At 50.3% G+C, this 16,096-nt stretch overlaps 1 protein-coding gene across 1 annotated transcript in view; it reads right to left on the bottom strand.

The window, feature by feature from the left end:
* GABBR1 (gamma-aminobutyric acid type B receptor subunit 1) overlaps positions 1–16,096 on the bottom strand; it is a 109,299-nt gene extending 93,203 nt beyond the window's left edge. The window contains exons 1-4 of the mRNA XM_073642025.1: positions 15,821–16,096; positions 9,335–9,417; positions 8,850–8,925; positions 4,534–4,737 (exon numbers count right to left, since the gene is read on the bottom strand). Of these exons, the coding sequence (XP_073498126.1) occupies positions 4,534–4,737; positions 8,850–8,925 (280 nt within the window). The 5' untranslated portion in view covers positions 9,335–9,417; positions 15,821–16,096. The remainder of the gene's footprint in view (positions 1–4,533; positions 4,738–8,849; positions 8,926–9,334; positions 9,418–15,820) is intronic.

Genomic DNA, 16,096 nt, shown 5'->3' with positions numbered 1-16,096 from the left:
GAGTCAGGCCGGAGCAGAGGAGAAGCAGAGTCAGGCCGGAGCAGAGGAGAAGCAGAGTCAGGCCGGAGCAGAGTCAGGCCAGCGCAGAGGAGAAGCAGAGTCAGGCCAGCGCAGAGGAGAAGCAGAGTCAGGCCGGAGCAGAGTCAGGCCAGCGCAGAGGAGCAGAGTCGGGCCAGCGCAGAGGAGCAGAGTCAGGCCAGCGCAGAGGAGAAGCAGAGTCAAGCCAGCACAGAGGAGAAGCAGAGTCAAGCCAGCACAGAGGAGAAGCAGAGTCAAGCCAGCACAGAGGAGAAGCAGAGTCAGGCCGGAGCAGAGGAGAAGCAGAGTCAGGCCAGCACAGAGGAGCAGAGTCAGGCCAGCACATAGGAGAAGCAGAGTCAGGCCAGCGCAGAGGAGAAGCAGAGTCAGGCCAGCGCAGAGGAGAAGCAGAGTCAGGCCAGCGCAGAGGAGAAGCAGAGTCAGGCCAGCGCAGAGGAGAAGCAGAGTCAGGCCAGCGCAGAGGAGAAGCAGAGTCAGGCCAGCGCAGAGGAGAAGCAGAGTCAGGCCAGCGCAGAGGAGAAGCAGAGTCAAGCCAGCACAGAGGAGAAGCAGAGTCAAGCCAGCACAGAGGAGAAGCAGAGTCAGGCCGGAGCAGAGGAGAAGCAGAGTCAGGCCAGCACAGAGGAGCAGAGTCAGGCCAGCACATAGGAGAAGCAGAGTCAGGCCAGCGCAGAGGAGGAGCAGAGTCAGGCCAGCGCAGAGGAGAAGCAGAGTCAGGCCAGCGCAGAGGAGAAGCAGAGTCAGGCCAGCGCAGAGGAGAAGCAGAGTCAGGCCAGCGCAGAGGAGAAGCAGAGTCAGGCCAGCGCAGAGGAGAAGCAGAGTCAGGCCAGCGCAGAGGAGAAGCAGAGTCAGGCCAGCGCAGAGGAGAAGCAGAGTCAGGCCAGCGCAGAGGAGCAGCGAAGAGGAGAAGCAGAGTCAGGCCGGAGCAGAGGAGAAGCAGAGTCAGGCCGGAGCAGAGGAGAAGCAGAGTCAGGCCGGAGCAGAGGAGAAGCAGAGTCAGGCCGGAGCAGAGGAGAAGCAGAGTCAGGCCAGGGCAGAGGAGAAGCAGAGTCAGGCCAGCGCAGAGGAGAAGCAGAGTCAGGCCAGCGCAGAGGAGCAGCATAGGAGCAGAGTCAGGCCAGCACAGAGGAGAAGCAGAGTCAGGCCAGCGCAGAGGAGAAGCAGAGTCAGGCCAGCGCAGAGGAGAAGCAGAGTCAGGCCAGCGCAGAGGAGAAGCAGAGTCAGGCCAGCGCAGAGTCAGGCCGGAGCAGAGGAGCAGAGTCAGGCCAGCGCAGAGGAGCAGAGTCAGGCTAGCGCAGAGGAGCAGAGAGTCAGGCCAGCGCAGAGGAGAAGCATAGGAGCAGAGTCAGGCCATTGCAGAGGAGAAGCAGAGTCAGGCCAGCACAGAGGAGAAGCAGTCAGGCCAGTGCAGAGGAGAAGCAGAGTCAGGCCAGCGCAGAGGAGCAGAGTCAGGCCGGAGCAGAGTCAGGCCAGCCCAGAGGAGCAGAATCAGGCCAGCGCAGAGGAGCAGAATCAGGCCAGTGCAGAGGAGCAGAATCAGGCCAGCGCAGAGGAGCAGAATCAGGCCAGTGCAGAGGAGCAGCGCAGAGGAGAAGCAGAGTCAGGCCAGCGCAGAGGAGAAGCAGAGTCAGGCCAGAGCAGAGGAGCAAAGCAGAGGAGAAGCAGAGTCAGGCCAGCGCAGAGGAGAAGCAGAGTCAGGCCAGCGCAGAGGAGCAGCGCAGAGGAGCAGAGTCGGGTCAGCGCAGAGGAGCAGAGTCGGGCCAGCGCAGAGAAGCAGAGTCGGGCCAGCGCAGAGTCAGGCCAGCGATACAAGCCCGGCGGGCCAGAAGACAGGTATGTAAAAGGCCCAGAGCTGTGCAAACATTATTTGTTTGTCTACTTATAGCGGACGTCCTCCAGTCTAAACTCCTCTGAGGAGCCTTATATGGCTTTACTGTAAGAAGTGGGATTGCCGCCACCCCGCTATATCCATTTACAGAAGTACAGGGACGGGACGCTCTATATCAGGAGTCTAGTACTCAGGATGGACAGTGACATCACCAACACTAAATAGTAAACTCTCCCTACATTTGCTGCGCTGCTGCGCACACGCTGCGCTCTCCCTACATTTGCTGCACTGTTGCGCTCTCCCTACATTTCCTGCGCTCCTGAAAATCCTTTGCTGTACACACACAATGTCTCCATAGGAGTCCACTGCCCAAAAAGAGGCCAAAAGTCGGTCCCCGACCTCCACATGGGAAGTATATACGACCCCTGTCCCACGGTGGCACTGTACAAAAGGGAGTGCATCCACACTGAAAATTAGCAAGGATTGTGTATCAAATATACAATAATAAAAAATATACAAAAAATGTATTATTGAAAATCCAGACCATGAGTTAATAAAAAAATAGTAAAAATTATGTCATTACAACCTACATATAGACATCAAAGTGGGCCTATCATGTTAGATCTGGTAAGTGCTATAGTTAAAGCAGGCTGAGATGACCTGACATTAGCCACCAAAGCAACCAAACGTGTATTTGAGTCTTTACTATGAACCACACTAGTGGCACCCTATGAACGAAGGAATAGCCGAAACGCGCGTTGGGGTTTGGTGCGCCATGCACAGTCCTTCAGGACCACCAGGCATTACACCTACTTTTGCCTGGGTGGTCCTGAAAGATTTTTAGGATGTGATACATAATAATCTTTAATAATAATCATCATCTTTTTATTTATATAGCGCCAACATATTCCGCAGCACTTTACAATTAAGACAATTTACAGACATTACTGGCACTGTCCCCACTGGGGCTCACAATCTAGATTCCCTATCAGTATGTCTTTGGAGTGTGGGAGGAAACCGGAGAACCTGGAGGAAACCCACACAAACACGGGGAGAACATACAGACTCCTTGCATATTTTGTCCTAGGTGGGATTTGAACCCAGGACCCCAGCGCAGCAAAACAATGGTGCCAACCACTGAGCCACCGTGCTGCCATAGTCCAGCTCACACTAGTGTGGTTCATAGAAAAGACCCCAATACACATGTTTGGTTGCTTTGGTGGCTAATGTCAGGTCATCTCAGCCTGCTTTAATCAATATAGTATATACATTTAGTTCTTTAGGTGAACATCATATATAGGCTGCTTATACCACACTTCAGAGATATTATCCATGCCATCTAGTGGTGGTTACTGGGAATTACAATTATATACTAGGTATCAATTTTGTCTTACAGTTGAGGCTGTTTTTATATGAGCAGTTATCAGATCTAACATGATGGGCCCCCTTTGATGTCTATAGGCCCCCTTTGATGTCTATAGGCCCCCTTTGATGTCTATAGGGCCCCTTTGATGTCTATATGTAGGTTGTATTGACATCATTTTTACTATTTTTATTAACTCATGGTCTGGATTTTCAATAATACATTTTATTGTATATTTTTTATCATGGTATATTTGATACACAATCCTTGCCAATTTTCGGCATGTGTGCACTCCCTTTTGTACAGTGCCACCATATAACCAATGGTTGCTTAATAAAGGATTTTTAATTACGGTAATTGTATTGTTTTTGATTTTTAGGACCATCTAATTCGGGTTTTTGTTCGCCCTTTGGGTAAATGATATGTTTTCCGAATGGTCTGCCATTTCATGGTCGGCTCTAATAAGCCCTCATCATCCAGCCGAGGGAGCGCCGCCCTCATCACCCAGCCGAGGGAGCGCTGCCCTCATCACCCAGCCGAGGGAGCGCTGCCCTCATCACCCAGCCGAGGGAGCGCTGCCCTCATCACCCAGCCGAGGGAGCGCTGCCCTCATCACCCAGCCGAGGGAGCGCTGCCCTCATCACCCAGCCGAGGGAGCGCTGCCCTCATCACCCAGCCGAGGGAGCGCTGCCCTCATCACCCAGCCGAGGGAGCGCTGCCCTCATCACCCAGCCGAGGGAGCGCTGCCCTCATCACCCAGCCGAGGGAGCGCTGCCCTCATCATCCAGCCGAGGGAGCGCTGCCCTCATCATCCAGCACAGGGAGCCCAGCCCTCATCATCCAGCACAGGGAGCGCTGCCCTCATCATCCAGCACAGGGAGCGCAGCCCTCATCATCCAGCACAGGGAGTATTCTTCACATCATCCAGCAGAGAGAGTATTCTCCACATCATCCAGCAGAGGGAGCATTCTCCACATCATCCAGCAGAGGGAGCATTCTCCACATCATCCAGCAGAGGGAGCATTCTCCACATCATCCAGCAGAGGGAGCATTCTCCACATCATCCAGCAGAGGGAGCATTCTCCACATCATCCAGCAGAGGGAGTATTCTGCACATCATCCAGCCCTGAACCTCGGTGGTATAACCCCGGATGTCTCGGTATCCCTAGAACTGGGGTAAGATCTGGTGGTGGGCGCGCTGGATCCCAGGACTGGAGAAGTCCCTTGCAGTTGCACTTTAGTTGCAGTGAATGGTGGAGGAGCGGAGCAGGTATGTGCTGAGTGACCGGTGACTTGTACTTACGGCAGCGGCTAGGTTTGTCCATATCCGTCCATGTCCCGTCCAGCTGGCACTTTCGTACTTTTGGCCCAGAAATCTCCCGCTCCCCTCGACAGACAAATTCAATCTCATAATCCACAGGGAGATACTCAACCGCTTTTACCTGAGTGAGAGTCAGGCCCCGGTAACGTATCCCTCCGTCCCGAGGGGGGTGTATGATACGGCAGCCTGCAACGACAGAGAGGGGACAGCAAAGCATTACATCCCGACATCTCCGTCACACCCCGGTCCTCCTCTACATGCCGATATCTCCATCACACCCCGGTCCTCCTCTACATCCCGACATCTCCATCACACCCCGGTCCTCCTCTACATGCCGATATCTCCATCACACCCCGGTCCTCCTCTACATCCCGACATCTCCATCACACCCTGGTCCTCCTCTACATCTCGACATCTCCATCACACCCCGGTCCTCCTCTACATCCCGACATCTCCATCACACCCAGGTCCTCCTCTACATCCCGACATCTCCATCACACCCAGGTCCTCCTCTACATCCCGACATCTCCATCACACCCAGGTCCTCCTCTACATCCCGACATCTCCATCACACCCCGGTCCTCCTCTACATCCCGACATCTCCATCATACCCCGGTCCTCCTCTACATCCCGACATCTCCATCACACCCTGGTCCTCCTCTACATCCCGACATCTCCATCACACCCTGGTCCTCCTCTACATCCCGACATCTCCATCACACCCTGGTCCTCCTCTACATCTCGACATCTCCATCACACCCCGGTCCTCCTCTACATCCCGACATCTCCATCACACCCTGGTCCTCCTCTACATCCCGACATCTCCATCACACCCCGGTCCTCCTCTACATCCCGACATCTCCATCATACCCCGGTCCTCCTCTACATCCCGACATCTCCATCACACCCCGGTCCTCCTCTACATCTCGACATCTCCATCACACCCTGGTCCTCCTCTACATCCCGACATCTCCATCACACCCCGGTCCTCCTCTACATCCCGACATCTCCATCATACCCCGGTCCTCCTCTACATCCCGACATCTCCATCATACCCCGGTCCTCCTCTACATCCCGACATCTCCATCACACCCCGGTCCTCCTCTACATCCCGACATCTCCATCACACCCCGGTCCTCCTCTACATCCCGACATCTCCATCACACCCTGGTCCTCCTCTACATCCCAACATCTCCATCACACCCTGGTCCTCCTCTACATCTCGACATCTCCATCACACCCCGGTCCTCCTCTACATCCCGACATCTCCATCACACCCCGGTCCTCCTCTACATCCCGACATCTCTGTCACACCCCGGTCCTCCTCTACATCCCGACATCTCCATCACACCCAGGTCCTCCTCTACAACGGCGACCAAAAGTTTAGTTTTGTTTTTTTTTCAATTGTGATTCCTTCTGTCTGGTTGTTGTGAGGACATTTTCCTGGTGATTTTAGTAAACCGGAAGCAAATGGAGGTCAGCTATAAAGAATAAAATTGTGTGTGACATTATTTTGTCCCCTTATGTGTCAGTTTTCAGCATTTGAGGGGCCAAATGTTTTGCAAATTTTTTCATGGGTAGTCGAATTTTGCCTAAAATAAATTTTTATTTATTTTTTGTGTGTTTTTAGGTTAAAACATGTTAAAGACAAAGCCAAATCTATCACCAGATGTCAGGAAGCTTATTATTCTGAGAGTGAAGTCAGGGAAAAGCCAAAAAGAGGAGCTATGGATTCACCTGTTCTCAGAGTCAAGTGTCAGGTATATTAAAGAAAGAAAAAGAAGGTTCTGGAACAGCTGAGAAACCTAGAAGTAGACGACCACGGAGAACTTCCTCCAGAGCTGATCACATTATTAAGAAAAAGTCAGTATCTGATGTCCATAAAAATGCTGTACAGATTTCACACGAAATGAAGGAAGAATATGGAGTCAAAGTGAGTCGCCAAACATGGGAAAAGTTAGGGCGACGAGTTGGGGCCTGTACCCAGAGCAATAAGGAATTGTTTGCAGATTAGCAAATGGAGCAAGATCCCTCAAGACGTCTTGAATACCCAAGTGGCTTCAATGCCTCGTCGGTGTGGAGCAGTAAGTTATGGATTGTAAGCAATGAATTACTCTCTATGTTGTGATCAATAAATAGTAGATGCAAAATTTCTGGCTGTCAGTTTTCTTTAATTAAATGACCAGACCTATATTCACAAGCATTGTGGGTAAAATGAAGGTCTTGTATGACGACAACTTCATGCACATTCAATTCATCACCAGGGAAAAGGCGTCACAGGAACCAGACAGAAGGAATCGCACTATTAAAAAAATACAAAACTTTTGGTCACCACTGTATATCCTGACATCTCCATCACACCCCGGTTATCCCCTATATCCTGACATCTCTATCCCCCCTGCTCGTCCTCCTCTATATCCTGACATCTCTATCCCCCCTGCTCGTCCTCCTCTATATCCTGACATCTCTATCCCCCCTGCTCGTCCTCCTCTATATCCTGACATCTCTATCCCCCCTGCTCGTCCTCCTCTATATCCTGACATCTCTATCCCCCCTGCTCGTCCTCCTCTATATCCTGACATCTCTATCCCCCCTGCTCGTCCTCCTCTATATCCTGACATCTCTATCCCCCCTGCTCGTCCTCCTCTATATCCTGACATCTCTATACCCCCTGTTTGTCCTCCTCTATATCCTGACATCTCTATCCCCCCTGCTCGTCCTCCTCTATATCCTGACATCTCTATACCCCCTGCTCGTCCTCCTCTATATCCTGACATCTCTATCCCCCGTTTGTCCTCCTCTATATCCTGACATCTCTATCCCCCCTGTTTGTCCTCCTCTATATCCTGACATCTCTATCCCCCGTTTGTCCTCCTCTATATCCTGACATTTCTATCCCCCCTGCTCGTCCTCCTCTATATCCTGACATCTCTATCCCCCCTGTTCGTCCTCCTCTATATCCTGACATCTCTATCCCCCCTGGTCACCCTCTGTATATCCTGAAATCTCTATCACACCCTGGTTCTCCCCTATATCCTGACATCTCTATCCCCCCTGTTTGTCCTCCTCTATATCCTGACATCTCTATCCCCCCTGTTTGTCCTCCTCTATATCCTGACATCTCTATCCCCCGTTTGTCCTCCTCTATATCCTGACATCTCTATCCCCCCTGCTCGTCCTCCTCTATATCCTGACATCTCTATCCCCCCTGCTCGTCCTCCTCTATATCCTGACATCTCTATCCCCCCTGTTCGTCCTCCTCTATATCCTGACATCTCTATCCCCCCTGGTCACCCTCTGTATATCCTGAAATCTCTATCACACCCTGGTTCTCCCCTATATCCTGACATCTCTATCCCCCCTGTTTGTCCTCCTCTATATCCTGACATCTCTATCCCCCGTTTGTCCTCCTCTATATCCTGACATCTCTATCCCCCCTGCTCGTCCTCCTCTATATCCTGACATCTCTATCCCCCCTGCTCGTCCTCCTCTATATCCTGACATCTCTATCCCCCCTGTTCGTCCTCCTCTATATCCTGACATCTCTATCCCCCCTGGTCACCCTCTGTATATCCTGAAATCTCTATCACACCCTGGTTCTCCCCTATATCCTGACATCTCTATCCCCCCTGTTTGTCCTCCTCTATATCCTGACATCTCTATCCCCCCTGTTTGTCCTCCTCTATATCCTGACATCTCTATCCCCCGTTTGTCCTCCTCTATATCCTGACATCTCTATCCCCCCTGCTCGTCCTCCTCTATATCCTGACATCTCTATCCCCCCTGCTCGTCCTCCTCTATATCCTGACATCTCTATCCCCCCTGCTCGTCCTCCTCTATATCCTGACATCTCTATCCCCCCTGTTCGTCCTCCTCTATATCCTGACATCTCTATCCCCCCTGGTCACCCTCTGTATATCCTGAAATCTCTATCACACCCTGGTTCTCCCCTATATCCTGACATCTCTATCCCCCCTGTTTGTCCTCCTCTATATCCTGACATCTCTATCCCCCGTTTGTCCTCCTCTATATCCTGACATCTCTATCCCCCCTGCTCGTCCTCCTCTATATCCTGACATCTCTATCCCCCCTGCTCGTCCTCCTCTATATCCTGACATCTCTATCCCCCCTGTCTGTCCTCCCCTATATCCTGACATCTCTATCCCCCCCCCCCCCCTGTTCGTCCTCTCTATGTCCTGACATCTATGACATCAGGTCTTGGTTCCACCTTCCTGACTCCTCAGACCTGACACTTGTCGGCCCCGTCTGGCGCTTTGTCCTGCGTCCCTGCATCTCACCTGTTGTGCTGTTGTTCACTGATCCGTAGACAGGAGACAGCAAGAGCGCGAGGAAAAGATGGAGACTGCAAACCATCTGGAGGAAGAGACCGAGACCAAGAGTAAGAACGTGACGATAAGAGAGAAAGAGAAGAGGAGGAAAATGGGAGATGGACACAATGGAGTTGTAGGTTTGCACAGGTTGGAGACAAACAGGGTTAGATGGCGATTTTTGCAGGGTGTAAATACGGGAGTTGAAGACCCTCAGGCGATTGTCCCTTTAGCTCATGCTACGACCTTGCACTAGTAATACCTGTGCAATATTCGATCCCACAGAGTAGGACACCATTCCGGATGCAACCAGGGCCGGCCTTACATAGAATGGCGTCCGGAATACCCTCTTAATAACACTGTGCCGCCCCTGTGGGCCGTACACCCCTCCCTGCTGCCGTCATCGCGACTCCCACCCCCATCATGTAATCCTCCGGCAGGGACGTTACACTCACTTTTGTCTTTTTCGTTCTTTTACACCGTACCGCAATCACATACTCAGATTGATGTCAGCGTCACATGATGAGCAACATGGAAACTGGAAGAAATCACACAAAAAAATGGGAGAAAGATGAGAAATGGGCTTTTTATGACTTCATCCATTTTCAGTTCCTTCCCCAGTTACCGTGAATCCCGGACAGCCCCTCTAAGTTGGTGCGAGACGGCGACATTGGCCACGACACCACGAAATATCGCTGTATGCCGCTGATATATCGCAACATAACGCTGCCGTATCGCAAATTTTCACGAATGCAACCAGCAAATTGCAAAATGTCCCCCTGGTCCTGACTTTTTGCGACTTGCTTGCATTATGCTGATATCTAGCAGCAGTATACAGAGATTTCCAAGGCGCGACCAAACTGGCAACGTAGCCCCTCCTTAAAGGGGTCATCCGAGGATCGATTATTTTTCTCAAACTCCCTGTAGCTGAATAACCCCTCTAGTTCTTCCATCTTTTTCCAGCTCCACGTTCTCCATAATTGCGTCTCTGCGCATTAGTGACCACTACAAACTACATTTCCCAGAACCCCCTGCTTCTTCTCCAGATCACAGAGTAGAGACCGGGGGGGGATGCAGAGCTGTTGGGAGGAGACGTTGGTATGACGATACTTAGTTTATTGTATTAATATATAATTTTGTCCCCTCCGCCCTGTGTTCAGGTTTATATCTGCTGTCCTAGAGCTTTGTTGCCCATAGCAACCAATCACATCGCAGCTTTCATTTTACCAAAGCTGTTTAAAAAATGAAAGCTGAGCTGTGATTGGTTGCTATGGACCACAGAGCCGGTCTCTCTTTGGGACGACGCAGATGAAGGCCCGGATGTATTTACTTTGTGTTTAATAGAAGGAGGCGGCCATTGTAACATGGACGATTATTCACGCTTCACCATTAGTGGTTTAATGGCTGGTATTTCTCAGAGAGGAGGATAGCTGTGCACGTGTCCACCCTGTACGGAGAGGACAGGGTGACCATGACACGCGCCGTCTTGTATCTACTGAGCATGTGCTGACCTGTCATTATAGAACCACAGGACGTATCCATGGGCAATCAGATGAGAAAAGCCTCCGACGCGCGGGTTTTATAGGGGGGGTGGTGGGGGGCATCGCACCCCACAGATCAAAACTTCTCACATGTCACTAAGATATGGAAAAAGTTGTATGAAACCAACTAAGTCTTGTAAAAAAGTGACATCATTGTAACGTGCGGATGTTGGGGGTTGTAGTGATTGTATAATAGGACATGTAGCCCTGGTTTCGAGTTCTCCTCTGCGGCTCAGGACGCATCTCCGCCGCTCAGCGTTTATCATGGCGGGAAATATCCGCACAAGGACAAACATCTCAAGTTGCACCACGGCCGGATACACGATCTCCATCCTGACTGCTGCCAGCGGCGCGGACGCTCTACAATCATAAAGAAGACCCCCGGGAACGGGCCTCTATGTCTGAGTAAAGTGTAACACCTCCGCGACTCCCCCCGTACACGCTCCTCTTACAGAGCATGCAGGTTTATATCACGTGGAAACTATAGTGAATTCCTCCCGATGGCGCTCGCTCACTACAGACTGCACATGGGAGGGAGGTATATATGTATACAGCCACACGGGCAAGAAATATATCGCTCCGATCAAAAGGTGGTAAAATCCCCCGAGTACATGAAGCAAGAATACCCCAGAGTATTATAGGTCACCTATATGATCTGTATACGGGCTGTAACCAGGGGAAGTGGTATATACCTCTATACCATGTATACAGCAGGGTCGTGTCACAGGTAGAATATGGCCACAGCACAGAGGTATAAAGAAGGTGCAGTATGTACTATATACAGTGTAGTCAGAGTGTGTACACGATGTACAGTTCTGCTCAAAAGTTTACATACCCCAGCAGTATTTTTCCTTTCTTGGCCTTGTTTCAGAGAATATGAATGATAACAAAAAACTTTTTCTCCACTCATGGTTATTGGTTGGGTGAAGCCATTTATTGTCAAATGACTGTGTTGTCTCTTTTTAAATCTTAATGACAACCAAAAACATCCAAATGACCCTGATCAAAAGTTCACATACCCCAGTTCTTAATACCGTGTATTGCCCCCTCTAACATCAATGACAGCTTGAAGTCTATTGTGGTAGTTGTGGATGAGGTTCTTTATTTTCTCTGATGGTAAAGCTGCCCATTCTTCTTGGCAAAAAGCCTCCAGTTCCTGTAAATTCCTGGGCTGTCTAGCATGAACTGCGCGCTTGAGATCTCTCCAGAGGGGCTCAATGATATTGAGGTCAGGAGACTGAGATGGCCACTCCAGAACCTTCACTTTGTTCTCCTGTAGCCAATGACAGGTCGACTTGGCCTTGTGTTTTGGATCGTTGTCATTTGGAACATCCAAGTATGTCCCATGTGCAGCTTCCGGGCTGATGAGTGCAAATTTGCCTCCAGTATTTGCTGATAATGTGCTGCATTCATCTTTCCTTCAACTTTTACCAAGTTTCCTGTGCCTTTGTAGCTCACACATCCCCAAAACATCAGTGATCCAACTCCATGCTTTACTGTAGGAATGGTGTTCCTTTCATCATAGGCCTTGTTGATTTCTCTCCAAATGTAAGGTTTATGGTTGTGGCCAAAAAGTTACATTTTGGTCTCATCCCTATCCTGGTATGCATGGCACCCCTCATCCCTATCCTGGTATGCATGGCCCCCCTCATCCCTATCCTGGTATGCATGGCACCCCTCATCCCTAGCCTGGTATGCATGGCACAGCAATCCCCACCCTGGTATGCATGGCACAGCAATCCCCATCCTGGTATGCATGGCACCCCTCATCCCTATCCTGGTATGCATGGCACCCCTAATCCCTATCCTGGTATGCATGGCACCCCTAATCCCTATCCTGGTATGCATGGCACCCTCATTCTTATCCTGGTATGTATGGCCCCCTCATTCTTATCCTGGTATGTATGGCCCCCTCATTCTTATCCTGGTATGTATGGCCCCCTCATCCTTATCCTGGTATGTATGGCCCCCTCATCCTTATCCTGGTATGTATGGCCCCCTCATCCTTATCCTGGTATGTATGGCCCCCTCATCCTTATCCTGGTATGTATGGCCCCCTCATCCTTATCCTGGTATGTATGGCCACCTCATCTTTATCCTGTTATGTATGCCCCCCTCAGCGTTACCCTGGTATGTATAGCCCCCTCATCCTTACCCTTGTATGTATGGCCCCCTCATCCTTATCCTGGTATACATGGCCCCCCTAATCCCCATCATGCTGCACATAAAAAAAAAAAAAAAAAAATACTCCTATTCACCTTTCTTCTCTCCTCCAGCGCTGCATCCTGTCTGCCCGCACTGATCTCTACATGTGAGCCGCGCATGACGTCACTGCCATGCGCGGCTCACAAGGCGAGATCAGCTGCCGGAAGTCACTGCTCCCTGCACCGGGACTGTGTGCGCAGGGAGCAGTGACTTCATGCTCCTTCATAGCCGGCACACTGTGTAGCTGCAGCGCAGCTCCTGCTGCTGCCGGGCTATCGCGTGTGCCTGCTTATTAAAGGGCATGAATATTCACCCCCTCCCGACGCCCATGGGCGTCGAGAGAGGTTGAATATTCATGCCTTTTAACAGTGGGCACAGGCAATTCCGGCAACAGCAGGAGCCGCGCTGCGGCTACACTGTATGCCGCTATTAAGGAGCAGTGAATATTCATTTTCTTTAGCAATTTCTTTAGCAGCGGGGACAGTGTAGGCTGCAGCAGGCAGCTGCTGCCTCCTGTGCCCCGCTCCTCTGCCGCAACCCACATATATATACACACCCCCCCCCCCCCCAACATTCGGACTATAAGACGCACCCCCCATTTTCCTCCAAAATTTTGGAGGAAAAAAGTGAGTCTTATAGTCCGAAAAATACGGTACCTTTTCCCGTAGATCTGTTGACAATTCTTTTGCTTTCCCCATGACTCACAATCCAGAAACAACAGTGGCTGGATGAAAGATGCAATAGTCTGTCTGGATCCCAGAAACTCACTCAGCTTTTATGCACACACACTGATTACAAGCAAACAGGTCACAAGTGAGGATGTTACCTTTAGTAGCCATTCAAACCCATTCGTGTCAAATTCTGTGCATGTTATCAGGCCAAAATCACCAGGGTATGTGATCTTTCGATCAGGGTCATTTGGATGTTTTTGGTTGTCATTGAGATTTAAAAAGAGAGAACACAGTAGTTTCACAATAAATGGCTTCACCCAACCAAAAACCATGACTGGAGAAAAAGTTTTTTCTGTTATCATTCATATTCTCTGAAACAAGGCAAAGAAAGGAAAAATTCTGCCGGGGTATGTAAACTTTTAAGCACAACTGTATATAGCAGATGTGTACAGCAGCGTCCCTGGCCCGTGTATACATTACATGCCCACTCTACATATACAGTATATAGCAGTGTCCACATCCTGTATATATACAGTATATACCACTATTTATACAGTATATAGCAGTGTCCACATCCTGTATATATACAGTATATACCACTATTTATACAGTATATATCATAAACAATATACACTCGCTCCGGCTGTGTACAGTATGTAGGCATTTCCCCTTGATAAAGCGACAATACTATAGTCGAAACGCGTGTCGAGGTTGTCCCTTTGGACCCTGTTTTCCCCTTAAATATCCTGTTCCCTCCTGCACATATTTTGGGTAAGGTCTATTCCATTACATGCTTTGCTTGCTCATGGTACTTCACTATGCAGCCGTTTCAAACATATATGATGCATGTTGATGCTGTATGGTAATATTTCCACCTAGGAATTACTTCTATTTCAGGAGTCTCTCTGCTTTTCTTTAGATAAAGACTCACATTGAGAGCATGTTGTCATTTTCTTAAAATTATTTAAGCACTAGACACTTTATAAACGTCTGCAGGAGGGTTTCATTCCCTCATTTTTTTGTCCTGGTTTTACGTGACTTTTTCGCTGTTTTATGTTTTACCACTTTGATCTAATAACATATTTTGCATTTTCTCTCTTTCTCATATTCTCCAGTTCATTTCTCCATAGAGTTATGTCAATGAGCCCGGACGCCTGATCGTGGCATCACGAGTTCATCTGTTTAATTATATGGGACCTTTTGTTTTCTGTATACAGCACATACCCACTCCGGCTGTATACAGCACATACCCGCTCCGGCTGTATACAGCATATACCCGCTCTGGCGGTATACAGCACATACCCGCTTTGGCTGTGTACAGCACATACCCGCTCTGCCTGTGTATAGCACATACCCGCTCTGGCTGTATACAGAATATACCTGCTCCGGCTGTGTACAGCACATACCTGCTCCGGCTGTATACAGTATATACCTGCTCTGGCTGTATACAGTACATACCCGCTCCGGCTGTATACAGCATATACCCGCTCCGGCTGTATACAGCACATACCCGCTCTGCCTGTGTACAGCACATACCCGCTCTGGCTGTATACAGCACATACCCGCTCCGGCTGTATACAGAATATACCTGCTCCGGCTGTGTACAGCACATACCTGCTCCGGCTGTATACAGTATATACCTGCTCTGGCTGTATACAGTACATACCCGCTCCGGCTGTATACAGCATATACCCGCTCCGGCTGTATACAGCACATACCCGCTCCGGCTGTATACAGCACATACCCGCTCCGGCTGTGTACAGCACATACCCGCTCCGGCTGTGTACAGAATATACCTGCTCCGGCTGTGTACAGCACATACCCGCTCTGCCTGTGTACAGCACATACCCGCTCTGGCTGTATACAGCACATACCCGCTCCGGCTGTATACAGAATATACCTGCTCCGGCTGTATACAGCATATACCCGCTCCGGCTGTATACAGCACATACCCGCTCTGCCTGTGTACAGCACATACCCGCTCTGCCTGTATACAGAATATACCTGCTCCGGCTGTGTACAGCACATACCCGCTCCGGCTGTATACAGTATATACCCGCTCTGGCTGTATACAGTATATACCCGCTCTGGCTGTATACAGTATATACCCGCTCCGGCTGTGTACAGCACATACCCGCTCCGGCTGTGTACAGCACATACCTGCTCCGGCTGTGTACAGCACATACCCGCTCCGGCTGTGTACAGCACATACCTGCTCCGGCTGTATACAGTAGATACCTGCTCCTGCTGTATACAGTATATACCCGCTCTGGCTGTATACAGTATATACCTGTTCTGCCTGTATACAGAATATACCCGCTCTGGGTGTATACAGTATATACCCGCTCTGGGTGTATACAGTATATACCCGCTCTGGGTGTATACAGTATATACCCGCTCTAGCTGTATACAGTATATACCTGCTCTGGGTGTGTACGGTATATACCCGCTCTGGGTGTATACAGTATATACCTGCTCTGGGTGTATACAGTATATACCTGCTCTGGCTGTATACAGTATATACCTGCTCTGGGTGTGGACGCTCCTGCTGTCTCCCCGGTCGCCGCCGTCTCTTGCTCCGGTAGTTGCGCTCGGTGCCGTCTCCGCCTCTATGTTCTCGGCCTCATTGTCGGTGACAGTCACCTGCGCTCTCTGTCAGGCCTCCTCCATGCGATGGCTCAGCAGACAGGCTGTCTCTGGCTGCCCGGCTGTCTCATCCCGCTCCTCCTTCCCCCTCTCTTTCTCTAGAGCTGTCTGTCTCTCTCCTCCCTTCTCTCCTCCCTCTCCCTCCTCCTCCTGT

The sequence above is a fragment of the Phyllobates terribilis genome, unplaced genomic scaffold, assembly GCF_046119375.1.
Source record: "Phyllobates terribilis strain yellow unplaced genomic scaffold, ASM4611937v1 Scaffold_7__3_contigs__length_470593459, whole genome shotgun sequence".
Classification (NCBI taxonomy): Eukaryota; Metazoa; Chordata; class Amphibia; order Anura; family Dendrobatidae; genus Phyllobates; species Phyllobates terribilis.
This window is presented reverse-complemented; position numbering and strand designations above follow the sequence as displayed.